Source organism: Symphodus melops (genome assembly GCF_947650265.1).
Source record: "Symphodus melops genome assembly, chromosome: 17".
In the NCBI taxonomy this organism is placed as follows: Eukaryota; Metazoa; Chordata; class Actinopteri; order Labriformes; family Labridae; genus Symphodus; species Symphodus melops.
Window position 1 is genome coordinate 20323974 of NC_136707.1, and position 27991 is coordinate 20351964.

General features: G+C 41.8%; 1 protein-coding gene across 7 annotated transcripts; it reads left to right on the forward strand.

Moving 5' to 3' along the window:
* The first annotated feature begins 764 nt into the window (after positions 1–764).
* sun1b (Sad1 and UNC84 domain containing 1b) lies at positions 765–27990 on the forward strand. Of its 7 annotated transcripts, none has more exons than XM_079366256.1 (23): positions 765–951; positions 6522–6619; positions 15737–15943; positions 16404–16642; positions 17399–17668; positions 17823–17957; positions 18328–18456; positions 19131–19214; positions 19956–20066; positions 20182–20301; positions 20425–20518; positions 21267–21325; positions 21813–22015; positions 22108–22383; positions 22504–22596; positions 23664–23758; positions 23859–24003; positions 24134–24469; positions 24588–24672; positions 25066–25181; positions 25853–26020; positions 26106–26198; positions 26287–27990. In XM_079366256.1, exons 2-23 carry the CDS (start codon positions 6537–6539, stop codon positions 26401–26403), a joined length of 3258 nt encoding a protein of 1085 aa, XP_079222382.1. In that variant the 5' UTR covers positions 765–951; positions 6522–6536; the 3' UTR covers positions 26404–27990. The 7 variants fall into 7 exon arrangements, with proteins under 7 accessions (XP_079222382.1, XP_079222385.1, XP_079222384.1 ...); XM_079366259.1 differs by lacking the exon at positions 6522–6619 and adding an exon at positions 14796–14948; XM_079366255.1 differs by lacking the exon at positions 765–951 and adding an exon at positions 4141–4402.
* The last annotated feature ends 1 nt before the right edge of the window (position 27991 follows it).

Below are 27991 nucleotides of genomic sequence, written 5' to 3' on the forward strand. Positions count from 1 at the left end.
TGTTGAGAGTCCTGAGACCAGAGAAAAACAGTCAGTGTTTGAACTTCTCTTCAACTAAGCCAGGAGTCTATTTACCTGAAAAAGCATCATTTGTTGGCCTAAAATTGAACAATTTAGAGTGTGAATTTAACTGGGACAAAGATGTATTAAAAATTGTGATCTAAAAATTAAAAACAGCATCTGTCAAAATATGGGGAGTGAAATACATAAAATTGGTCTCTGACACATATGTATTGGAGCCAGAATTTAATTTTAATCAAAGTTTGGCTGTGACAATTATGATATAAAATAAAATGTAAACAACAAAATAAAAATCAGATGTTTAATCTGGATTCGAAACATGTTTGTTTAGTTTTAATAGAATGCATTTTTCAGTAATTTTATAAAAATAGGATAGCTTTATTAATGCCCAGTGGGGAATTCAAGTACTGCAACAGAAAGAGACAAGAAGAAATGCATGAGTACCAGGCCAACTAATACAATTAGTATATGTATATGAAAAAATAGATATAAGTAAAGATAAAGGTACTACGTATTTACAACTATTTTAAGAACGTATTACACCTTAGTCTGACTTGAATACATCGTTGTTTGTGTACGTGTTTGTCCAAAATTATAGAGTGGGTAGAAGTAGTAGTTTTTAATAAACATTCCGTTGTAATTGCATACAGTGTACACTAGATGGCGCTATTGCATTATTGATAAAGAGTTTCAGGACGTTTCGACAGCTCCCATATATGGTCATTTTTACCATATAAGGAATGACGTATGTGACGCCGGCGAAGCAACGGAAAATATGATCGTGTGCGGGAAAGACGTTGGGAGCAAGGTCCTCACTTTGAAGTGAGTAACTGTTGAAGTGTTTGTGAAGCGTCAACAGACTGGATGTAAAGCAAACAACAACATAAACAAGTTGACGGTCTCCTCTTGCAGCTCTACTCTGTCAAACATGTGAGTAACCCGTCGTCTCTGTCGGTAATTATTTCAATGAATTTCACGTGCGCTGAACGCTAACTGTCACACAAGTCTTCAGTTTATCTTAAATCTGTCGTAACTACATTAAATTTGAATTAGCAGACTTAAATGTTTATATTTACTCCAGGAAGCTGTCAACAAAGAAGTCTTATGTTGTTGTTTTTTTACAAGGAGTTCAGTAGCAGCAGCACCTAGCTTAATTTCTTTCAACGGCATGGATAGTTTTTGGCAGTGTATTATTAAACTGGCTAATTTGACAAAACTGTGATAATTAGCCGGGATTAGAAAACACTAACATTTGAGCAAACGCCTCACCAGCAGAGCAACAAGCTAGGGGCTTTCTCCCACTACACTTCCGGTTTCAGTGCCGAAATGGTTTTATATACATGTCATGTGTGGCAGTATGCTTAACCTCCATTAAAAAAAAATGCTATTTTTGGCAAGTGGTATAATAGCAGGTGAACGATGTGTGCCATGATGTGCTGTGATTGTCATGGCTTGAGGTGAATCGTTGTTTTTTGTAGTTTACTTAATCCAGTTTTAGGATTGGCCTAATCCATCTTTTTTTTTAGAAAGATTTTATCGACCAGGTAAAGTGCAAAAATAAAGTTTTTAAGTATTAAACGTGTGCTTTGGCTCTTAATAAAGTTAGGACTACAGTGTGTGGTTGGTACTCATGGTGAAATATGTAAATGACTTGTTAGAAGGCCCATCAATGAAACACCACATGGTTCAATTTTTAACAGTTTAAGGTCCAAAGATATAAAGAGTAAAATCTAAAAAGTGACTGCATAGTGTGGCCCAGTCCTGGATTCATTTATTTCCTCTTCATTAAAGCTTCTCAGGACTCCTCAGATTTATCTTTTTTTTTTTTTTGGAGGGACTTGAGTACCAGTATAGTACTTTATCTTTGGAACTGGTACTTTATTTAATGCAATGTTGCCTGCAATACAAACATGCTTGAAGTGAAAGTGATGCTCTCACATATCACATGATAAAGAACTGTACTTCTTTCACCAGTGGGTATTGCTTATCTCAGTACTTTTGCATGAAGGACACTAAACAAGAAAGTTTTCACTGAGCTCTTATCTTATCCAGACTTGAACAGGGTTATGAAGTGAACAAAGCTATTGTTGTCTTTTATAGAAGCATGACTTCTTCTATTTAACGTCCAAAGGTTGCAGTCAGATTGGATCCGAAGCCCATCTCATAAACAGCACAGGCTTTTGTCCAGCAGATGGCGCCTTACCACAAACGTTTTTAAGCAACATTATGGAGAAATATTTGATGTGGCTGTGGAAATGTTCCTGCATTGAATGATCAGAGAGCTTAGTGGCGAAGCTCAAATCATTGACCTGGAAACGTGCTGGACTTTGAACTAATTACAGCTTCACATTTGCACTAAGTATAATAGTAATTGCAATATCTCAGATAGTGACACTGACTGACAACAATGCTTTTTTTAAGTAAATGAAGCAACTAGTGTAAAAAGAGTCATGTGAAAGTCCTCTTTTTATAACATTTAAAGAAAATACCTAAAATAGTTTCATTGTGGACTCATGAAGACCCTGAAAGTCATGTTTTCATCTTAAACAGTTATTGTGTTGAAGAGACGTCTGATTTCATCATCCTCATGGTGACTTCATATTCCCAGGAGATCTTTGCTCCTATTAATCCGACACCTCTGTGGGTTTATGAGACCATTACGATAACATATATAACCCTTGGTTAATGTTTATAGGCGTAAAACGCATCACATTCTCTGAGTTATTGAAACAGAAGTAAACGGAGCACACATTGTTGTTAATATTTCACTGCAGTAGAGAAAAAAAGTCTTGTTCATCATCTCAGATTCTCTGGTTTGGTTTTTTAAAATGTATTTATTTACTTTCTAGCTCTTTGTTTCTCTGCACTGACAAACTGCAGGTCTGACCGTGTCACTGGATCTATGAGAAGAATGTGAAGCAGGAAATCCTTGTGTTGCTGTTGTTTTGCGTGTTTAATTGTCGTCATTAGTTACTAGTTTTTGATTCAAGTTAAACCTTTATTCGATAGATAGATAGATAGATAGATAGATAGATAGATAGATAGATAGATAGATAGATAGATAGATACTTTATTGATCCCGGGGGAAATTCAAGAAAAAGCAGACTCTTAGTTACCAACATGACGTCTGTCAAAGTGACAGCAGATGTTCTGAACAGTTTTGCTGGCTCCGCTCTTTGTTGGTCATCTGTCTTCAATCGAGCATTAAGTTCACGTTTCATCACAATAAAAGCAAAATGCAACAGAAAATCAACGATTGACATATTTTATAATATTGCATGCTTTTTAGTCACTCTGTTTTTTTTGTTGTTTCCTGATTAACTATTGGTGTGCAGTGTTCTTACATCTTTATTTATGTACTGTGATACAACGGTGTATACAAAGGAGCACTTTTATTGGTCCAATCACGCTGTGACGTGGTTGTATCATGATACTGGACGTTTCAACAGTTCAAATTAGAAAGTGATGTAGCTCTTTCCCCCCTCGTTTTAGGGAAGTACTTACTATTCTGGAAATGAAACTTGAATGTGTCTCTTATTTTCAGATCTCTCAAAGGTGTTTAGTTGTGTTTTCGTGGATCCTTGCTGTTATTAATGTTTAAAGCTATTTTTAGGACCTTTTGGTTTGTTTCCTGCACTGTGTTGACCCCTGTGGACACATCTAGTCTCTTTGCTCATCCAGTTTAGGCTTCATCTGAATTTAGGTTTATTCTCATGAAAACTATTATCCTGTTCTCTGTTCACAAACAAACAAATCACTTACTGTGGGTCATTATGGCGCAAAATGAAATACTACCTCTTGGCCCTGATGTGCTTGTTTTATAGCAGCTCGTAGAGGCATCAGTTTTAATAACAACCAAACTCATCTCAGGAGCTTTAAGGTGGCTTTGATGGCAGATGTCACATGTGACCTACAGTCACTCCGATCAGTTGAATTGTCCTTCAGGTTTCTGTGTCAACCTAACAATAGTTGGTAACAATGGCTGCACGGAGCTCCAGCAGCAGTCCGGCGCATGCTGCTGTCCTCCAATAGATTTGAAGAGAGCGCCCTGGCCCACAATAGAGGGCCGGCCTGCGAGTGGGAGGATCAGCACGGCGGCAGCGATCCATCTGGCTTTGTTACGCCAGGGAAGCCATTTTGGAAATCTGCTTGTTGTGCACTAGCATAACAGTCAGGAGCGACTTGCAAACTTTTTGTGTTTTTCTCCTGTAAAATATCTGGTTTCGGATCTGCGGATGCGCAGGAGTATTTCACCTCTGAGTTCTCGTGCGACGCGATGCTGTGAGAAGTTTGCGCATCTTTCCCGATAGTCATGTCTGGATATTATCCCTTTGGATTACGCTCTTTAGAATAATAACATCCATGGACTGTAACCCCGGGGGCAAGTTGACATGATAAATGATATTCTTTATGTTCATGCTGTCATGATTGTGTCATTTCATGTTTTCTAGATTTCTCTGGTCTTTGCTTGGCTCCTTTACCCACAAATAACGCCACCACAGGCCTTATACTCCAGGGCGATTTGAACTAATCTGCGACATGAATCCTGTTGAATATGTTTGTCTGACATTGCGTGTTTTGACTGAGAAATAATGCAAACACTTGCGCGACTTCATATCAGAAAGGCTCGAGCCTGTGAGTCGGCGCTCTCTGGAGAGACTGCGTTGTCTAAATTCATGGCGTCTAAATTTAGCATGGAGCAATTTGAGAATGCAACGGGGCTTCATGTCATATGATGGGACACTATCTGTAGTTATTATTACACTGAATGTGTTTCAAACGACACCGGCTTGTTTTGACAGTAGGCGGACCAGTCGCAGGACTTCGCGTCGCAGGTGGTTTGCGTAAAGGAGCCAGCGAAACAGAGTGCGAGGATAAATACAGCAGCTTCCTGTGGGAAAGGTGTCACTGTGTGAAGCATGTTTAGATTGGAGGAGGTTTTTGGGATGCAGGCACGTTTTGTTATTGCTGAGCCTGTCTCCTGCATCATGAGCTCCAGGATGAAACGCTGGCCTGCGTGTAAAGCCACAGAACTCAAATAGATCCACAATAAGAACACCTGCAGGAGTTTTAGTACAGTTACTGTAGGAGGTTGGTGTTTGAGTTTTAAATGCTCCCATCACGATTCATTGCAAAAGTTGACAAATCAAATAACTAATCCTGGCTGAATTAAAGTAGTCCCTTTGGCTTTTGGACATTTGTTTGTGTTGATCCCTCTTTTCGGCTTGGAGGATCAGGGATTTGATTAAACTTGATTAAGATTATGGGTTAAGATTTTGATGGTGGATTTTCTGAAAAGGCCATCTGTTTTATTTACTGTCCTATTTATTTGCTTCATCTATCTGTTCTTCTACATCAGAGATGGTTCTTTTCTTGGTCAGGATAGATGAGGAAGTTTGGACCACAGGGATCCTTTTTTACGCAGTATGCTTAAGCAGATGCTGAATCACACAGGCAGACGTAGTATTGTATCCCTTCCTATCTTGTAGCAGAGCAAGCAGCCCCCTCACACTTTAATTTTTACTCATTTGCAGATGTGTTACAGCGCCCAGTTTTGAGTATTTCAGCCAAATACAACACTCTGAAACCCTGAAGCATCTGAAATGGTTTCAAATATAGACTCTTTTAGTCTTGCTTTAGGTAGCATTTATTGCAGCACTGGCATATTTAAATGTATTGATTTAAACAGTTTTAGACTAATACACTTGCAGCTGAGTGTATTATGGTAACAGTTTGCAGAGGGAGGTTTCACCCTCGGAGGCTCAACCCATAGACTAAAGTTGTTTCCCGCCCATAGCCTAAAAACCAGCCCCACCCCTTGCTGTTGTACTTGGTTTCATAATACAGCTCTCTCAGTGTGTGTGTGGAGCTTATCCGAGAAGTCACTGAAGGAATAACCGCCCTTAAGAGGAGTCCTTCCTAACACAACGTGAACGAGGAGCGTCCAGGCTCCAGCAGCCTTTCCTGCCTGTTTGCCGACCAAAGGAGAAGAGACAAGTCATTCATTACAGCTTCTCTGGCGTCTGTAACCTCCGTCAGCAAGCAGCCAGAGCCAACATGCAGGAAGAGGTCGGCCAACTCTTGTCCACAGTAGCATTGTTGTGTTTCTGGAGAAAGGGAATGTCCGGCAGCTCTCATTAGGGCCTGCCTGTGCTCGGGTCTGACGTTGTTAGCAGTAACTGGTGGTCAGGTTTTCTTGGAGAGCAGCCCAGTGAATAGCGCAAGAATTTATTAAGTCCAGGGCAAGGAATCTACCCAGGCTGCATTGAATTTAATATGTAGATGTGGGGCTGAGTCTGTTTTTAAAATACAATGACACAGTGCCAGAACTTGAGCTCATTAACAGGACTAAATTTGTCTGCAGGAGACAGGCTGAACAAGGCAGGGCATGTGTTACAGTCATTGTTTGTGTGTGTGTGTGAGTTTGTGTTTGTTATCCTCTCTCCACCGTGTCAGCTTTTTGCTAAAGATCCCTATCCCTTGCATCCTGACTCTTGCAGTCTAAAAAGAGAAGAATGAACATGGATTTTTCCCAACTGCACACATATACACCGCCGCAGTGTGCTCCGGAGAACACCGGCTATACCTACTCTCTCAGGTGAGACCTCAGTGCTGCGCTGCCATGCAAGCACGTAAACCAGTCAGAGTTAAGCTATTTCAGTTCCACCCTGCCTCTCATGTCTTAATCCGTTCTGCTCAGTGTCTCATCAGTATTAAGTCTTTTTTCAAGATTTCACAAGTGTAACGTCAGGCAACAACTCAGCTTCAAACTACTCTCCTTCAATTTGCCATCATGGTTTCATCTCTCCAGTGTAATTTGGTGCTGTCTGCTTTGATTCTACTATAATGTTAAAATAAACGGACTCCTTCAGTCTGTTTCACAATGAAAGATCCTTACCAAGTTATGCATTCACAACTTTAGTGCAAATTTAAAGGCTCAACTTTTTAAATACCAAACTGTATCATTGTGTGGATGCAGAAAACTGTGCTAGTCAAGGCCTGTTTGATTGGAAATCTGCTACTAATACAGTCATGGCACATCGTTGATACATGTTTACTTGTTTTTTGACGTTGAGAGGTTTTCTACCCGGACTTTCTTAAAAAAAAAAAAAAATCCTGTGGTTGTGGCTTCGGTGACTCAGCCTCATGATTCAGTTGGTGTGTGTGTGTTTAAGTTCCGAGTGGGGAATGGAGGGAGCCTCGCACAGAATAAAAACAAAGCAGGAACTCCTGGTTTTTCCTTCTTTAGTATAACATACATCAGAGAATGTGGGAGCCAGCTGCAGTATAAACCTCTCCCACGGTGCGTCTCATCCATGCATTATTACTCAGAACATGATCACAGATGATTCTGTAGGTGTGGTTGAACACGTCTTAAGGAACGTCTCTGCATGTGCAGGAATGTTGTTGCCTTCAGTTCTGTCACGTCAGAGAGGCTTCTGGGTGTGTGGGTCATGAATTTAAATGTCACCTTTCCCCATATTTAATTCACTTTCTGGCTTCAGGGGAAGAAGAGTTATGAGGAGGGGCTGTCCATCATTTAGGCGGGAGAATGTCTTGAAAAACCAGAACTGAGTTCATGCAAAGAGCTTTAATCATGTTTACAACTGTGTCTTGAAATAGATGCACAGTGTGTTGTGAAAACTGCGACAACATGCCTTCAGCACTGTGAGCTCTTCTCATGCAGCTGAACCAGCTCGGACGCGTTTTGCGTAATTACAATTCAAATATGTGACCGTTACTTTTCAGTTTAAAGCCAGCGGCTCCTATAGTTTTACAGCTTGTGGGATTTGTTTTGATGCACTTTGGGAATTTGCCTGCTGGGTGTTTTCTTTTTACGATGTAGAAGAGCTGCTTTACTGAAGTTGAATTACGACGTGAATTACAAAAAAGCTAAACGGGCCCTAAACATCTTCACGATTTCTCCATAGTAAGCAGCTTCATGACTCGCACATTGGACTGAGGAAAAGAAAGAGGAACATACATGAGCATGTTCGACGTGCTGCTGGAATCTAGCAGGTAGACTGAAAGGCAGGAACAAGTTAATCGTGTTCCTGTGAATGCAGTCAGCTGAGAAGCTATTAATGAACCTCAAAGGCACAACCAGAGCCCTGATCCCTGGATTACACTAATAGTTTATGCTTCTTGACCAGCGAGTGGAGAGATCTGCGGTTTTTCTTAGCCTGTGTGTCCTGCAGCTCAGCAGCTGAATACTCTCACCTCTTCTGAGAAATAAACAAATGTGTCCAACTAGGGCTGAATCGGTTAAATTAACTCTTTAAGTGACATTTTTGATGAGTTCAGTAAATGCATTTTGTTTTTTAAAGTCGGTAAGTGACTGTGATAAAAACTCACAAACTAAGACTTACAAACCAAATGAATAATAATTGTGTTTTTTCCACGACTGGAAAGGCCTCCAGCTCCATGTCAACAGTTGCTTGTTTTTGTCTTGCATTAAATATAAATAAATAAATAGCAGAAAAGCCACACTCACTTGAAAAATATCAGCCAATCAGAGAGTCTGACATCAAGGCATGTTCTGATTGTAGTCAGTGTGTGAACGTGTCTATGTCTGACCGGGCAGAGACGGATGGGGTCAGGTGACAGAAACCGTTGGCCCATCTGTTGTTAAAACTCAAAAGAGCAGTGACAAGTTTTGTGGCATTGAAAAGTCTAAAAGAAAGAGAGAGGGGCGACCAGCCAGCCAATCCCGTCCCGTTTCTGTCCACAGCTCTGTCACAGACAGGGACACAACTTGGACCAGCGTCTTTGTGTTAAATAAAGTGTTTTCTAATACAGTGAGGGAAAGGCTTTTATTCGTCATTTATAACATTACTTGTTGTCATGCTCTTTACATTCCTCACAGCTTCTCTCATTCTCCCTTTAAGTCCTTCTTGGACGTATTGTGAGATATCAGTAAGGGAGAGTTCACACTCTTATTGCCTAATGTGTGTCTAGAAAAAGCAAATAAATGACGATGTATTAAATAACTGACACTTTCAATTAATTCTAGCTTTTCATTAACTAAAGTGGTTGTATTTTTCAATCCTTATCAAAGGTTTCATATGCTGCTCCTTGATCTCCAACTTAAAAATAGCTGTCCTCTGTGAAGAGGGAGTATCCTTTCTTCATTTAACAGAGAGCCTTTTACTGGGAACCCTCCTGATTATGTTCACCAGGATTTACAACTTAGACAAAACTTTATTAAACAGAAGAGCCCAGGTTACTAAATAGGATGCACTTTACTTTAATTTGAACTTATTTGTAACCTCATTAATCCTCTCATTCAGAGCACAGCCGTAGTGCTGAATGGAATCAGTCTTTTGATATGTATCCGAGCTGGAAAGGGTCCAGTGGTGTTTTTAGTATCTAAATGTTCATCCTCTCTTAAGACTCACTCACAGGGAGCATCTCCTGTGTATGGATCCACATAGACCATTCATATTTCATGACAGTGGAAGTGGGTCAGTAGGGCTGGGGCCTCTGGTTAGAGTGTTTCTCCCCCCGTAACTGATAACTGAACTGGGACAGTGGTGAGCAGCAGCAGTGATGGATTCATCTGATATGGTATCTGAACAGCAGTATGATACAAACATTTTAAGTACCTTTGCAGTTCTTTTTCACCGACAAATTGAGAGAAATTGTTGGCCGGCTCTCGCTTGACGCTGGTTAAAAGTTCAGTTTTATGAAGACAGTGTTTTTATTTCAATCTTCCTTGAAGGGGAGGTTGGAGAAACCCATCAGAAAAGGCTGGATGACTGAATTATTACAGTCCTGCAAAAAGATACCATTTTATTTTTCTGTGCAGTTTTCTGTCAATTTATTGAGTTTGAGTTATTTGAGTTTCTGACCCAAATATCTTTGAAGGATTGAATGAACTGTATTCTACAGTTTAATCTGTAAAATAATGTAGTTCTGGGGCATTTATACATCGGATTTAAGTTCTATAAGACAAGGTTCAGCAATGTGGCTAAAACAGGCCGGAGCTTTGTACAGACAGTTCCAGTTGGACAGTTGTTGTTCACGCTGCTGTCACAGTTGTTTTGACATCTGGTGCGTGCGTAGTTCAGCACATGCACCACTGGTCAAGTGCCAAGACAGCAGCTGGATGTTGGAAAGTAAAGCTTCTGACAGGCTCTGTGTTTTTAAGGGTCAAAATCAAAACGACTAAGAGAAGTCCATGTTGTGATATTCCAGCAGCACGTCTGTATCAACCAGCGTGTTTTCATGTGCAATGCAGCATGTCCAACCTCTGCTCCTTATCGTAATCTCTCCAGCCAGGGAGAGAGATGTTTATAGTGGTATCCATGGCAACAGTGGAAGGCACATTGTAGTGTAATAGCGTATGAAGACAAGGATATCCCAGAGGAGAGAGAGAAGGCACAAGGAAAGCGTTGTCAGTGGGAGGGAAAATGAGGGTGGGCTGCAAAGATCCCAATAACTGTACTAAATGCTGCCCACCCAGAGACACTCTGATTGGAAATATGCTGACGCTTCTTCTCTATGTCCCATAACTCCCAGTTCCTGGCCTCTGTTAAAAATAGACCTCGGCACTACAGGGGAGACAAAACTGCATCTATTCTGTTGGTTTTAGGAAACAGAGCGTGCCATGCTCCAGCTCTAATTTGGGGGTATTTTCCCAACACATTTCTAAAGGCTGTCACAGATGAATGTTTGGGGTGGACCGGACTCAGAACAATTAACAAACAGCGTTTTCCTTCTGTTTCGGTTGGAGGAGATTTGAATCTTTTAAATGTCAGGATCCTAACAGTGAGGTCAAAATGCTCCAGCAACACTTGTAGTAGGAAGATGAACTTTTTTCACAATTTAGACCGACGTGTTTGAACTCGTGGCCTTCATAAGGGTCTTAATTTGTTTTGACACAGATCACATGAACACTTTGATACAACGTGTTCTCCTCTAATTTGCATGTCCTTGCACTTTTCCAAAACAACATGGTCCATGTTGTGTGTTAAAGGGAGGGAGAAAAGTTGTGTAATCAAAATCTGACTTTAGGGACAGCCAACTTCCATGTAATGCCCTGAAGATGAAAATGACCCAAACAAAAACAATCACATGTCCGAGTGCAGCTTGTTTACGATAAGAATCCTACAGATGTTGCATTTAACGGTTCATCTTCCATGGTAGGTCTGCTGTCCTTGTTTGCCCTTTCCTGTCTCGACTCCGAGTAATCTTCAGCACTCACTCAGGCACAACAACTGTTTTCACTGTGAGAGGTGCTTTTTGCTCCTCCTGTTTCAACGCGCCCCCTCGTCTCGTAAAAAACTTTTTGGTGTTGTTGGAGTATGTTCTTGGCAAGTATCTGACTAAGCTTTTGTAACCACACTTGTGCTTTGGAAGTTGAGATCAGCAGGCCACATGGTTTCTATAGTAGCTGTCAGATTTATGTTTACCATATGTGAGGCCACAGCGTGTGTGTAAAACTGAGAGCTACTTTAATGATCACATTTTCCATCAGGTTGATAAAATTATTTCTCATTGTGAAAGTAAATAGCTTTGGATTTGATAGTTTTTGGCAGACATTTGAAGAGAGATGATAAGATGCATGTTTTCTCACTTTTCTGAAATGTATTTATGTTGATCTTTCCTTAGAAGTAGTTGATCCAGAAAATAACCAGCAAATAGGTAAATAAAAATCATAGATAGAAGTAAACTTTAAATTCAATGGTATATGGATCTGTTGAAATGCATGTGTTGAGGGTGTGTATGGTAGAGAATCAGGTCATTGTTCCTGCATGTAAACTTCATGTATCATTGAGTCTGCTTTGTGATGTGATCTCAGTGTTTTTTTTGCATACAAACATGCAAAGCAGGCAGCAGGTGGGTGGGTGGTTCAGTCCCTTCAGTGGCAGCAAACCAAACACAGCACTGTTGGTGTAGACTCACCAGAAGGGATGTTACTGAAGTTACTTTTTCTTTGTCACAGAGGGATTTGTCCTCGGTGACTCTCTGGATAAATCCAAGTTTAAAAATCACCACAGATTGGTTTTGCGTCATTGTCTGTGGCGGCTGCTGTGAATCTTTAAGCATCCAGGCTGTTGTCTTGAGGGTCCAATATCCTGACAAGCCTTCTCTCTGGAGTTATAGTGTGTTCACCTCACGGGCAAATACTTTCTCAATGATTCATCATGTGGAGTTTACACTTGGATGAAAGGCCCAGATCCACTCGCTTCAAGCTGAGGCTGCGTGAAATGTCTTTCAAAAGTGCCTTCAATGAATGCACGTTTTCCTCAGCTGCCATGTAGATCAGAGGGGTTTGATACGTGTTGTACAGTTAGCCTGAATCAGTTTTCTGTTTTACCTTTGGGATTCCTCCCTCTGCGTATTTAATCACTGCCCTATGCATGAAATGAGCAAATGACCCAAAATACAATGCATTTAGACTAAAATGTAGGATCATATATGATCTGATCCTGTGTGTAGTTGAGTGTTAGAAATGTTGCTGTGCCCACTGAGTGTGGGAAGAGTATCAAAGCCGTGTGTTATGTAAGGAGAGATTCCAGGAAGCGGAAGCGTCTTCTTTCTTTCAGTACTGCGGGTCCGTCTCTTCATCCGTGTCTTTGCTCAGTCCTGACAGCACTGTGTCCGTCTCTATTTTTACCACTGATGTGGGCCGTGGGAGCCGCCGGGGAGAGAGCGGCTCACTGATCAATTTGGATCCCCAGAACCACTGAAGAGTTTTCGAATCAAACACTGTTTACGGATTTTGAAGAGACTGGCTGGAATCAAAACATTTGCAAATAACCAGAATTGTGGTGGCCTTAAGAGAGTCTCACTTCAAAGTGCATGAGCTGTGTGTCTTTGTTCTTTAATGCCAGGTAGAGCAGAAGGTTACATTTAATGATTGTGCCTGGCTGTAGGCTACACAGACAGAGTTGTCGGTTACACGCCCTGCCCCAGTGGAGCCCAGGGCTTGCACGCCCCAGGCTCTCAGTCAGTGACACGTCGTATAAATCTTCAGCGAATAATTTGAGTGTTGTAATGCAGAGCAGGATTTTCTGCTCGCCAGGTAACTTAAGGTGCTTCTCTGAGGCTCGTATCACCATGATCATTTACCTTGCATACCTAACCTGCTCTAGATCAGGTTGTGTTTGAGCTCAGAGTGTGTGAAGCAACACCAGCTGACCAAAAAAATCTATGGATTCTGGTGCTAATGGGGAAAGCATTCAGATACAGGAAAAGACTTTGGCCTTGATGATTATCATATCAGAGATTTGGTTCACCTTGTCAGCTATTTTTTGTTGCCAGTTATCTTGCGGCTCCTGTGTTTTTTTTATGTCATTGCTGTGTGTTAAACTTCTTAATCTTTGCAAATAAAAGGTTGCTCTTAGTTTGTCGTCGTGCAGTCAGAAGTCCTTCCCATGTTTAGGATTGATATGCTGCACAAACTGCTCCTTTACATGATGTTCTTGCTGCCTGGCTCGCTGGACGAACCAAGACTTGACTTACTGACTTAATAAGTAGCGATGTGTGACTGCTTAGTGAGACTCTTTTGTTAAGCTTCGTGCAAAAAGGACAGTGAAGAGAGCCTGTTGTGTTGAACTCACTATATAGTAAAGGCCTCCTCTTTGATTTATGAGCTATGTTGCATGTTTTTCTTTGTATAGAGAAATGATACACTGAGGGTTTTTGTAACCTTAAGGCATGCTTTAACTCGGCTTCTGTTCCAGCTGAAAGCTTTCATTGTAAAGTGACATATTGTTTTGGGCTCACTGCATCAATAACTCAATACTACGACTGTTTTACAACATTTGAATTCCAAATGAGGGAGTTGATAAGAGTGTAAATACACCTCTCACCTGTGTTTGGATGTAAGTCAGTGAGAGTGTCCTCCACACATTGACTTAATCTCTACTCAGCTGTTTTTGTATGGCCTCATGTTCTAGATGTTAATGGAACCTAGTTCCATAAAGAAACAAACATGGACCACACATAAACATGTTCTTGCTGTTTTTCATTGATGCATGATGTGCAACGTCTTTGTAAGGCAGCAAGAACATCAGCGCTGTTTTCATACTTTTTAAGTGATTTAGCAGCCTGGTAGCGACACGGCTTGTATGTACGCAGTCTGCATTTTTTCTGAGGGAGGGTTTGTTTGAAGGGTTGAAATAGTTGTTCACAGATGTATGACAGGGGGGTTTGTTTCCCACACAGACACTTGAGGTACAGAAAACACATCAGTGTCTGTTTGGTTTTGAGTTGTGTTTATGTGCAGGATAGGAAGACATTCATTGATGGACCGTCCCACTAAACAAATAGGATGAAGATTGATTACTAATGACAGGAGAAATAGAAAAAGTGTTGTGTGGATAGTTAACGACAGTTGACTGTTCACAACCATTACTGATTCTTCTTGCTAATGTTTGACAGCTAAGCTAACCCTTGTCTATATCAGACCAACAGATAGAGAGAGAGAGAGAGAGGTGTGGCCCTGGTCATGTGCTCAGAGAAAAGCCAGTTGGAGAAGCAGACAGAAGGCAGAGCGAATGCGAAAGAACATAATTGGCTCTGTGCTGGAGTTTGTAATCCTAATGGTTTTAGTAGCAGAGGAGAGTTCGTATACACGTGCATGCACATACTGCTGATATTTCTCATTCTGCACTGCAGTGTGCCCGTTGTGCAAATCTCAACATTGACAAACTGACTGCTGCAGTGCAGAGGCCGCTGACGGGCACTTTGTGGTGGGAACCAAACAGGTCTTTTTATTCGGGGAAGGTCCCTCCGCCACTCTGAGTTTCTTCCCTTTCCTCCAGTGACAGATGAAGTGCTTAGCTCCTCCTCTGCTCCTTCCACCCTTCCCTGCATGCTTGTGGAGTATTTCTGCCTGCCCCAGTTGAGCCACATGCTGAGTTGTGTAAACAGTCAGTAAAAGAGACTGCAGCATAGAAAAGGTCGTTTCAGTTCAGGTTAGTAAATCAAACAATTCCAGTTTTGTAGGTTTAAAGTAAACATTGAGATCATGATTGTGTGTTGCTAATGACATCCACACATTTACTCCTGTAGGAAAACAAGGCACGACTGCTTTGTTTATTTTTTTATTTGCTCAAGAAAAGCTAGTAGAAATGTTTTAGTGTTTCCTCTGATTTCTCAAATTGCTGCCCTGCTCCCTGTTAGTCAAGGCTGAATCTTTGCCCTGAATCTGGCTGCCTGCTCTGCCAGGTGGGTGTGGCCCTGTGACTCACACAGCTGCACAGCGCATGCCAAAGTCACATTTGAAAACTTACACGACATGGTGTGTTTCCACTTACAGTTGGCTTTGGCTTGCTGTTGGTAGTGTATATTGTTTTTTCACCCTACTTGCATACTTTGGAAAAAAACTTGTAAAAATAACTCAGTTTAACTTTCAGAGACACAATGTTCCTATTCATTGTCTTTTTTTCTCACTCCCTTGTGTGTGAGTCACTTCCTGTCAGGCAATCTGCCAGCTGCAGGAACAACAGCAAGAGAGCTCTCTAAACGGACGGTTTGTCCCTGTGTTCTGACTAAAGCCTCCAAAAGTTGACTTGCTGAAGACGAGCCATTATAATAAAGGGCAGGATATTCTCTTTCAGTATTACTCTTCAGTTGAAAGTTGCTCCACATCTGCTTGTTGTCTCATGTTGGGTAATAATGAAAGGTCAAGCAAGGCCTGGCTTAATTAACTTTCTCCCGTACTTCTCCGCTCTTTCCCTCCTTCCTCTCTCCTGTCTCTCAGCTCCAGCTACTCCACAAGAGCATTGGAGTTTGAAAAGGAGCACCAGATTGCAGCCGTGTACGAATCGCCCAAGATGTCACGGCGGAGCCTGCGTCTGCAGACCAGTGCCGGTCACTATGACAACGGGAGCATGGCTGATTCCTCCCAGAACCACCACAGCAGCAGCAGCAGCAGCAGCAGCTACACCAGCACACGGAGAGAGACGCGGTGAGACTTGCAAAGGATCCTTCATTTGTCTGTTTACCAAATACTTTCAGCCAATCTGTGTATCTCTATTCATATAAGGGATTTTTGACTTTTTAAGTCTTTTTTTGTGTGATATAATGATGGGACCCCTTTTCATTGTGAAGAGTACTTCACAATGAATTCCATGTTGGGACCCTTCTTAAAGGGTTAACCCTAACCCTTTAAGAAGAAAGAAACATAGAAGTTCAAGCACAGTCCCAGGTTTGAAGAAGATGAATGCGTCTTGCATCTTTTCTATTGCAGCTCTCTTCTGAATGGTACACCTTTTATATGTAATCGTGAATAATTGTGCCCCAGAATATCTGACAGAAGTTTAATATTGATAACTGAAGGTTTGGTCCAACTATACACATCTCTCTTCTATGTCCCTTACATGCAAGAAACTCACACCTCTTCATGTTGACTTTCTCTGCTCCGTCAGGACGCTGCGCAGCAGAAAGCTGCCGTCCAGTTCCGGCTCCTTGTCTCTTTCCCTGAGTCAAACGGCCACACCGCGGAAAACCCTCGCCTTCTCAGCCGTTAGCACCCCCATCCTCAGCAGCAGCATTCAGGAGAGCCACCAAGAGTGTGATGCCTCGCTGCTAACTCCCATCATCGACCAGTCCCACCTGAGACAACGCACCATCACCACCACCTCCACGTCTGTGGATGGACACTGGGGTCAGTTATTACTTCACAAGTGGCCCACTGTGTTTTCACTGAGTTATTTGCAAACAGTACTGTGAGATAATGGAAGAGAAATAAAAGTCAGTGTCCCTAAAAATAGTCAAGAAGAGACTGAAACACTTGATGGATACTTCATACATGGCCGATATTTTCATAATGTTATGAAGTCGATTTTAAAATGAACTTTTTTATTTCCCACAATTAACTAACTTTTGTAAGAAACTATATGAAAAGTAAAGAGAGAAAGCAGTAATGAGAAGGTTTTTTTTCTTTTATGACTTTATATTGTATTAGTAGACTAAACTTCTGTTTCTCTGTATTGTGAACAGACCTCATACTTTCTCTCCATTTATGCAGCTTCAGTTAATTGTCACTTTTCAGATAAAGATTTAAAAAACCTAGCATGAGCCAATCTACAGAAGTTGAAGCTCTTCATTGGTTAGCTAATAAAGGGTAACACTTTCAGAGCCCATTGTGACTGCACAGAAGAAAATGTCTTTCACCATACTGAGGAATCAATTGTGTTATTTTAAGCATATTTTCCCAAAACGTACCATTCATTTATTAAGATAAGAAATGCAAGTCTTTGGCTCACAGCAAAGTGTTTTTTTTGTTGTTGTTTTTTAATTGCAACTTGTAAAAAGTTAACGGTCTTCTTCAGCCCTGAAGGTATTAACTCTTTAAATCAAATGTATTTTTTTATTATATTTTTTGAATGACTCTTACTGTACTTTGTTGTTGCTCCATCAGCGAGGAGTCACAGCTCTGACCACCATTCATCGACAATCAACGGCGACGCCAGTGCGTCCAAGTCCCACGCCTCGCTCGCCAATGGTTACATCTGCAAAGACTGCTCTGTTCACTCTCATAAGACGGACTCCTTCAGCACACAGTCTTCATCACTATTAACATCATCATCATCTCAGGCTGCCGTAGCTTCCACAGATGCCCTCTTCTCCTCCTCTTCATCGCCTTTCACAAGTGTATACTCCAGAGACAGGAGTCGACGAAACAAGACAGGTGAGACGCTCTCTGGTTAGATTCAAATGTCATACTACATTTTCAGACTGTTGTTTTTTCTCTCTCACTTCTACACATTGAGATTAATTGAAGATTTTCCTTTTTGAATGGTGTTGTGATATGAGAATATAACAGTAGTTGGCTCTCTCTCCAGGTGTGCTGGTGTCTGTGTCTAACACGTGTATGCACTACAGCAAACGAGCCTTGGCCCCCATAGTGTCCTTAGTCACACTGCTCTTCAACAATGTGCTCTGGCTGGGTTCAAGGGTCAGAAGCCCTCCAGGAAAAGGTAGAAAACAAATGTCTACCTTTTGCTCTTTGTGCATCATTCTCTGTTTTCTTTTTCTTCTGCTGTCTACTCTTGTAGCTGTTTTACCCGAGTTGATCAGCAGGAAGTGAAAAATAAATCTTCTCCAGATATTTCAAATCTCCACACTTCTTTCAGTCTGAGCTGGCTCCTCGTCATCATGCCTAATGTTTCCGGCTGAGTCATGGTCTATTTCTGTTTCACATGAAACCTTATTATCTCTCTCCTTATCTTTGGACAGCCTCTTGACGTTTGTCTCATCCTCTTCCCTTCATTCTCATGATATGTGTTCGTGTCACATTCTGTTGTGCATTGAATATGTTTTCAAACTAACAGTGATTTTTGTCGTCAGGTGCGTTAACTTCATTTTCCGACTCCATGAGAGGAGCAGCGTCCTCCAGTCTGTCCCAAATGCGCCTGTTAAAGCAGAACACTCTCCACAGGGTGATGGGCCACAGGTCCAAAGGCCATGAAGGAAAAGGTACCCAGCAAAGGTCGGAGGTCGTGGGGTCACAGCTCCTGATCTCCTGTGCTGCTCTTCTATTATTAACTTTCATGTCATTTCTCTCCTAAGCTCCTACTTTGTTGATCACAGAAAAGAACTTCATAATCTGATGCACATGATGTTGAACTGACTTTAAAGGAACTCTTTCTCTTCTGTTTCTTTCTCGGTCCGTCCAGTCTTCACTTTCACTCTTCTGTTTTGTCCATCTGCAGGAGAAAGTGTACTAGAAACAAAATCCCATGTTGTACAAGTTTAATTTTAATTTGCAGTATAGAAGTTCACATTAGTTATGAAATCACAAGCAGTTAAATTGACAATCACATAAACAAATGTGCAGTCAGTAAACAAAAATAGCATTTTGTTCATATTGAGTTTGTGCACAGTCAGTTTTGTTTTTCTCGTCTTTTGCTAAATTAAGCTGCTTCTTTTCACAGCTGCAGCATACTACGATAAACTCTGAATAAGCGTCTTCTTTTCCCAGCACTCTCATACTCCTAAATGATTTTTTTTCAATATCCAGCTCGGCATAGAGCTGCTCCTCTGTCAGACTGGTGACACCTACATTCACTCTTCTACTTGATCATTGTCCGTCATTCTTCAAACTCCTCTCAGAAAACATGATTTTAAAATGCGTTATCTGTATGTTGCAGCTCATTCAAGTTTCTGTGGAAGCATGAATGTGAAGGGGCTGATGACTGAGGATGCATCTCATCTTAAACTCAACGGTTCCCTATGTAAGTGCACACACTTGCCGTCGCCATGATTGACAGAGTTAATTTTATGCGTGACCTGTGTTCACACCAGCGAGCAGAGGTTGTGTGAACTGCTTTAGAAAGTCAGCAGCATGTTGACCGATGTGACCTGCTGATTCTTTTTCTGGTCAAGTTGACCCTCCAAACTCATGATTGTCAAATTGTAAAGTTCGGTTCTACTGATAGTATTAAAAGGGGTTGAACAGATTTGTTGGAAAATCTCGAGGAATGGTTCTTTCCCCTCGAAATCTAAAATAAAATTAAAGTCAGAGAATTAAAACCAGCAAGGGAGAAAAACAACACTGCAGTTTCATCCAGTAAACAAAGTAAGCATCTTGTATCTATAGAAAGGCAGTGATATTATGTCTGAAGGCTGACGTGTGTTTAGCTCCCTTTGAAGAATCGTCTGATAACAAAAGTTGAAGTGAAGTAAACATGAAGAGGCATCTTTTGAGTCACTGCACAGCGTACAGGATCAACATGTGTTGAGCTGTGCACGCTATATGTCATTCAGTCATTGTCCACATGTATGCATGTTGCCCTTTTTGGATTTTCTTTTCAGTTAATAGATTTCACCTTATTTTGTGCTTCTTCTGCATTTTATATTTCTGTGACTTACATGATTTACTTTGTCATTGCTTTCATCGTAATGTCTTTTATTTACACATCCTTTTATTGTTTCTGTTTTTCTTTGCCTGCGATCCATTATTTTGGTGCACGTAGGTGATGACTGTAAAGGGAAGCAGCATTCTGAAACACAAACCGTCCTCCTGACACAGTCCTCCAGATCACAGCGCCTGGCGGGGGCGCTGTGGAGCGTCCTAGCCTACACAGGTTAACGAGCACTTGATCTTTGTTGATGAAAGGCTGTAAATGTGCTGTTATGTAGATCAGGCTGTTGAGTGTGTAGACATGCTGACATTTCCCCTCCTTCCACTTCCTCCTCCAGGTTACTGCCTCCTCCAGCCGGGTTACTGCGTGGTGAGAGCGGGGAAAGCGTTGGGCTCAGGAGCTGGGAGCGTGCTGCAGAGGCTGCTCTCTCTCTTCTGGATGCTCTTGGCAGCTCCAGGTCAGCAGCACATGTTATCTTGTTAGAGATAAAAAAAATCTGCCTCCCTGCTTCTGTGTTGTGCAACAAGATCTGTGTGTGGTCTGAATGTTTTTTCTTTCCTGTATTTCTTCATCTGTGCAGTGAAGGCAGGCAGGGGACTTCTCTGGTTTCTTGCATCAGGATGGTACCGGCTGGTGTCTCTCATGTCTCTCCTCAACGTCTTCTTCCTGACACGGTGAGAGCATCTCCCCCTTTAGCTTTCTGAACTTTAAAGTATGCATTTCTAACGGCTGTCTTTAAAAATATAGATAAATACATTTTAGGGCAGTTCCATCGACGATAAAATGATTAAATGTGGTGAGCTGTGTCTGCAGCTCCCTGTCGAATCTACTCTTAATATTCAGTTTTCTTGTTTAGTCTTGAGGTCTTAAGTCTTAGTTTCAGCTGTGAGGAAACTGTTACTAACCGCTCCAAACAACAGACTCATTAGGTCACTATCTGGTGAACATTTAGCAGCTAACGAGCCCAATTTTTCCTTCATGGGATGCTAAAGACCCAAATGAATGAAAAACAAAGAGTGAAAATGAAAACTTGAATCAGCTAATCTAAAGTGAGACACGCCTTGAATTATAATGAGCCTTCACGTAGGTTCAGTACATGACTTTACTGTCATGTTATGATGTCGTGTTATTGTCACTGTACTTTGAGAAATTGTCCATAACGAATGATTTTCTGCATTATTTTATTTTTAGTTTTAAGTCTACTGAAACCACAAGAAAATGTAATTCAGCTGTCCTTGCAGTAGTTACCTTGTGCGATGTATTTATTTCCCTACTATATTGAAATACTGCAATCCTACTCCTAACTCATCAGATCCTGTCATGACTCAAAGTTCGGATTCACTGAGGTTCTTTTATTTTGAAACAACAACATGAACTCCTGTCAGTTCAGTTTCATGTGACCGGTGTGTGACTTTGTTTCAGGTGCCTACCCAAGCTCTGGAAGCTCCTTCTGCTCCTTTTGCCCCTTTTGCTCCTTCTTGGTGAGTGTGAAAGACACAGGTGTAACCTATTTATCGAGCTCAAACCGTGAGAAATCCTTCCACAGCGAGAGTTGTCCAAACCAGCACACATCCCGAGAGTCTGCAGCATAGATTCAGGTCAGGCCTGCTGGGCCTCTAGTGAGCTCCTCCACTTCTACGTACACAACAGCAAATCAAGAAAAACATGAATACATCTGTTCTTGGTGGACTACTCTAATCTCTGGAGTCCTGAAGTTTATGAAACATGAGGTCCGTCTGTGTTTGTGCCTTCACTTCAGCATGACATTTAAAACTAAAATGCTGCATTTTCACAGCTCCAGCTTCACATGACATTTAAATATTCTTGATATCTTGTGCATTACTTTACACAAATACAAGCAGTTCAGCGCAGTTACAGTCGGAGACATGGCCTATTAAACATTCTGAGTTTGTTGTGAGCGGGGAGTGTTGTTGAACCTTCCCTGTCTCTCTTTTGTCTTTTATTCAGCTTTATGGTTTTGGGGTCCGTCCACTGCTTCCCTGCTCGCCTACCTTCCGGCCATTAACTTAACCGAGTGGCGTCCTGCCTCTCCCCTAGCCCTCCTGTCTAACTTAGTGCCAGCTTCTGCTCCAGCTCCTGCCTCTGTCCCCATCCCCGCACCAGAGACTCCTTTCGAACGAACCCCAGCCACACCAGTCTCACAGGCACCGGTAAGACACTGAATGACAGCAAATAATCTTATAACACAATGAACTGTATCCCCATATGACAATATCATTTCAAACTCTCTTTTCCTACCTAGCCAATCCTTCCTCCGCTGGCCGTCTCTAGCCTTGATTTAGAGCGTCTGGAACGTGTGGAGCAGCAACTCGCCCTGCTGTGGGAGCGTGTCAGTAAGGGCGACGAAAAGCAAGAGAAGCATCATGGGGATATTCTGGGTCTCTACAGCACCCTGAGGGAGCAGCTCCACACTCGGACCGACAGGGAGAGTTTGGGACTGTGGGTGTCCTCCATGCTGGAACAGAGACTGGGTGTCGTGAGGGAGGAGCTGGAACAGCAGAACTCAAACAGAGTAAAGGTATGGAGATGAGAATAAGTGTTGTAACATTAAGCTTTAAAAGTTCTGTGTTGATAAAAGTCAATGTTTACATGCTTAAAAATATCTTGTGTTTTTTTTCTAAACCTCTGCTCCATGCAGAGCGAGGAGCAGCAGAAAGAGCACCAGGAGAGTCATGCATCACGGCTGGCTGAATTAGAACTTCTGTTGAGCACGCTGGCGGCCAAAACTGAGGTATGCATAACAGATGTCACTGCCTACATTCACAAAACACATGCATTAAAAAAATGACTCATATATCTTACATTTCCTGCTAGCTGTTTTTGTGCTTGATGTGTTTAGGTTAAACAGTGTCTTGTCTTGTAATGCCTGCTCTTGGCCCCATTGTTTGATTAAAACTTGTGTATGTAAGTTAGAGGGAACAACCTCCAGAAACAAAAGCACCACCTGGACCTGACAGTTACAATGATGCGCCTTCCTTGAATTAGACATGTTGATCCTGTTCAGTCAGTATAACCATTGTAAACAGCCATTGGAAAACAAGGGTTCAAATCATTGAGGACATGATAATTAAAGAAGAGATTTTATGAGCGCATTATAAGAGGTCTTTCAGCGAAATCTGCTGCAGAGCCCCAGCAGTGTAGACCAGTGTCAGCAGCTCCCTCTACTGGAGCAGTTGATAACTCCACATGAACAACTGCTATAACTGGTAGGACCCGGTGACTGGTGGTGAGAGAGTGATGAGGCTTCACTGGGATCATCTTTTTAGCAGCTCTCAGGCCAGCTATAATGAGCTTCTGTAACTTAGTGCTCTTGACTTTAGAAACCTCATTCCACAGCCCTGCCTTTAATTAGCTGTAGAAATACAACATTTATTAATTAAAGCATTAAGATCATACTGCACAAAGTAAAACATAAGACAAAAGGTCAACAAAGCAAACTAAGACATGCAGTCACACAAATCCTTGAGTCATATCATACTTCACGATGAGATATTTCAACAGTATAAGATGACACTTATAAAGGCACTTTGTGTTTAAAAGACAATAATCCTGACAAGCTCAGACAGGTGAACCAGACTGCTGAGGTCAGACGAGAACAGGTGTGAATGTAGAACTGGTTGGTTTGGTGCCAGGTGTGAAGTCTGTATATAAAGACTTGGGCTGTATCAAATATCTTTTTATTGTTATTATAATGAAGTGATTGTTATTGGTTTGATTCATTGGCTTTAGAAATAATAAAGTTAAGTTTTGTACTTTCTACACTGGCGTCCTTCATTCTAAAAATGAAATGTTTTGTAGGAGGTTCAGCAGAAGCAGAAGATCTACGAGCATGTGAAACAGCAAGAAGAGGACAAAGAGGTTTCCCCTCCAGCAGCAGACCGAGACCCTGTCAGGTATGAAGACCGTGATCAAACCCAACTTGAATACAGTCAAGCCAGGAGTGTCTTTTGAAAGAGCATGTCATCTTACATGTCATTCCTGTCTCTCCCTCAGTGTGGGTGTGAAGCAGGAGGACCATGATAATCTGCTTGTGGAGGTGCAGAGACTTGAAGAGGAGCTGGGCAAAATCCGACAGGACCTGCAGGGCGTTTTGGGATGTAAGGGCAAGTGTGAGCAGCTGGACGTGCTGCAGGAGACAGTAAGTGACTGAAATGTTGACTCACGTAAAATGTGCCTATTTTTAAAAGCCTGCATTAAAGCAGGGCACATATTAGTTTGATATTTTTTACATGTCTTTAGTCGTGACATTTCTGTGCTTTCCTTCCCAGATATCAGCCCAGGTGTCCTCTCAGGTGTCCTCTCAGGTGTCCTCTCAGGTGCGTAAGGAGTTGCAGGCTCTGTTCTTCGGCAGTGGATCAGTAGATAAGCATGGAGAGGTGCCTGAGTCGCTGGTCCTCTGGCTGTCTCAGCGCTACGTTAGCACACCAGACCTGCAGGCCTCGCTGGCCTCCCTGGAGATGAGCATCCTGAGAAACGTGTCCCTGCAGCTAGAGCAGAACCGGGCCCAGACCTTAGGTGAAGCTGAATCCCAAGCCAAGAGCATCGTTCAGACGGTGACGGGGAGCGTCCAGCACACTGCCTCCACTGAGGGAATGTCAGAAGAGGTGATGAATATGGAATCAGGCTGTCTGTATGATAATCGCTGTGGATTCTCATCTTAAACATCTGAGCTAAGATGAGCTGCTTTTTATAGTTGGTTTTGTGTTATTGTTTCTACCCCAGCAAGTGAAGCTGATTGTCCAGAACGCTTTGAGGCTCTACTCCCAGGATCGAACAGGCCAGGTGGACTACGCGCTGGAGTCTGGAGGTAAAAATGAAGACATCACTCCGTGTCCTTTCTGTGCCTTCAGGGATTAACCACCTAGCTGCTCTATCAACACAGCGCTCTAATGTAGATCTCTTATGCAATGAGGGTGCAGGCATTAGCCAGGCCTGAGGACAACAAGGTATTAACAGTAGAAGGTCAGACTCCACTGTCATTTGTGTTACTGAACAGTCTGTTGACCTACATGAGAGTCACAACACAGCAGGCATTAAGATGTTCTGGTATTCTAGTAAGCAAAACCTTTATGATAGAAACAATACTGTTTGTTTCTCAAGTCTCCCCTTTCTGTCCACTTCATGTGTCATTATCATGGACTGAAATGTCCTGATAATGAGGACTTACTGCCGAGCATATTTAACCTTCATGTGTTTTCAGGTGGAAGCATCCTCAGTACTCGCTGCTCGGAGACGTATGAGACAAAAACGGCCCTGATGAGTCTGTTCGGCCTGCCCCTCTGGTACTTCTCCCAGTCTCCACGGGTCGTCATCCAGGTGAGCATCGCCACCACAGCTGTGTGCCTGGGCTGCTCTGCCTTACACAGTGTGACGCACAAATCAATCACAACCTCTAACATCTTTCAGTAGACGTTTTATTTATTTGCTAAAATTGAAACTGAAGTGATTCCAGTGTTGTAATAACAGAAATGTAAATCAAATCGAGACACATTAATAAGTATCATGAACTTTCAGAGAGAAGAAACTTTCCTCTTTCTGCTACCACTTATCTCACAAAGCCCCTCCCACCAAATGATGCTCCAGACATGTACGCCAACATCTGTCCCTGCAAACTGTTACTCTCAGCTAGTTATGTCAGACTTGGAGGAGAAAAAAAACACTGATAGCTGATCAATATACATAAACGATCTGTTCCATGGATGGTGGACATTTCTTTAAAAGTAAAACAAACAAATACTGCTTCTCATATCTCAAAGCTTCATTTTTTTACTGAACTCGGGGTTTCTATGTTTTTATAAAGAACAGTAAATACAGCATCCTGTTAGGCACATTCCCATTCTTCACACCTAACTTAAAGAAATGTGAACCTGTCCACAAAGTCTTTTATTACATTTACAGGATAATCAATAGAGGACTATGTCATTAAATGATTGTTGGGATTGATTTTTCGTTTAAAAAACCGTACTTGTCATCTCTCTCCCCCTCAGCCTGATGTGTATCCTGGTAACTGCTGGGCATTCAAAGGCTCTCAGGGCTACCTGGTAATCCGGTTATCCCTGAGGATCCTGCCTACATCCTTTTGTGTGGAGCACATACCGAAGGCCCTGTCCCCCACTGGAAACATCACCAGCGCCCCACAAAACTTCACTGTCTTTGTAAGTAACAAAGGGCCATTTATCTGATTCCAGCAGCAGTGATAATGTTCTGTTTTCGCTGAAAGTTTTGCCTGTTTCATTCCAGGGTCTCGATGATGAGTACCAGGAGGAGGGAAAGCTGCTCGGGCAGTACACATACCAGGACGATGGGGAGTCACTGCAAACATTTCCTGTCATGGTAAGAAAAATCAGACTGCTTAACCTGTTGGAAATGAATAAGTTCTTATCTGCCAGCATGTTCTGAATATTCCCGTCCTATCTTTTAGGAACAGAATGACAAGAGCTTCCAGATCATCGAGGTACGGGTGCTCTCCAACTGGGGTCACCCTGAATACACCTGCATGTACCGCTTCAGAGTCCACGGAGATCCTCAGCCTCAGTGAACCAATCACTGCCACACAGTCATGTATGACATATCAACCTGTACATAGCTCTCGCCAACTTCTTTTAAAAAGGAGGGGACTCGGAGGTAAATGATGACGAATGACGTTTTGAAAGACAAAGGAGACAAAGAAATTGTGGATTAATAAAGGAATGTGCACAGACTGAATCATGGACAAGTGTTTTGTTGAAAGAATTGCAGAAAAGTCTGTAAAGGATCTGAACGCAGAGGAGGAATGGAACCACGGAAGTAAATGAAACTCCGAGCCCCCTTTTTCAAAGAGGTCTTTTGCACTGAATAAGTCCGCGATGGCGACAGGCTCTGACCTGAGCAGACGTGTCTATGGACAGATGAAATGAGGGGACTAAGGACTTTTCTCCTTCATTTCTTTACACACTGCATCTCAGTTTGATTTCTTGTTATGCTCACATTATTTTCCACTTTTTTTTTTTTTTTTTTTTTCAGGATCAAAGCCACTACACCTTTGCATGTAATCATTTTTCTCCATGTGTTGCTGTCAAGTTTTTCAGCAGTGACTTTAACCGAGCTGTTTGGTTGGCCTGCTGGACTGAAATGCACCGATCTGGACACGAAAGGTTCACTACATTGATGCCTCGGCTTCATGCATCCACACAGCCATTAATACGATTTCTTCTGTTGGGTCTGAACATGCAGCTTCTAGTCGGGCTCTAAAAGATCTCTCAAGCTAAGGCTCGATGCAAGTCATCCTCTCACATCACAGTGACACTATATAACCACTGACATCAGCTCTCGATGTTCAGAGGATAAGAAGCTCCTCATGTTGTACAAATTACCTGTATGATTAAGGCTGCACTCCAGGATTCATTCTAGCATGTGACTCCCCTCTAACCGGATCGTGCATCATGTATTTACACTAGAGTATGTCTGCTCTGAAGGTTTGAGTCCTGGGCAGGCGTCTCAGATCAATAATCAGTTTTGAACGATAAGTGCTCCTGTAGGAAAAAAATATCTGATTATCTCTCAGTTTCTTTCAAGAGTAAGCTCCTGCTGTCTCCCTCTGGCTTAGTTTTAAACGTCCTCCTCACATGAGCTCCCTTTATTCTTAAAACCCGAAGGAATGTAAACTGTATATTTCATTGTTGATAGTCAGTCCTTTATAATAACTGCTTTTATCAGTGTTGCTTTATAAAAAAAAAATCCTATTATTGTATTACTACTTTTGTTTCTAAGGTTACTCAATGTGTTGTGTTGCTTTTCCTTTTTTAATTTGGGGGGTTGTTAATCTAAGAGGATGCACTGCAACAGTTTTGTAGAGGAATTTTTGTGGCACAGGTCTTCACGATGAGTTCAAAAGGGGGGTAACAAACGGGAGGAAGTCTAAAATGCTATGTATAAAAACGTTTTGTTCACAATCTTATTTATTAACAAGTAAATTAGTGACTGCAAAAATATGAGTTACTGCAATGTATATTTTGTCAAAAGCTGTTCAGTGCATTTTGAAACCATCTTGGGACTTTTTTTTAAGATAAGATGCTATTTTTGTTTAGTCATGAGATGGCTTAACTGCTTTGGAATATATTCCAATAAAGACTTTAATTTTGATGAAG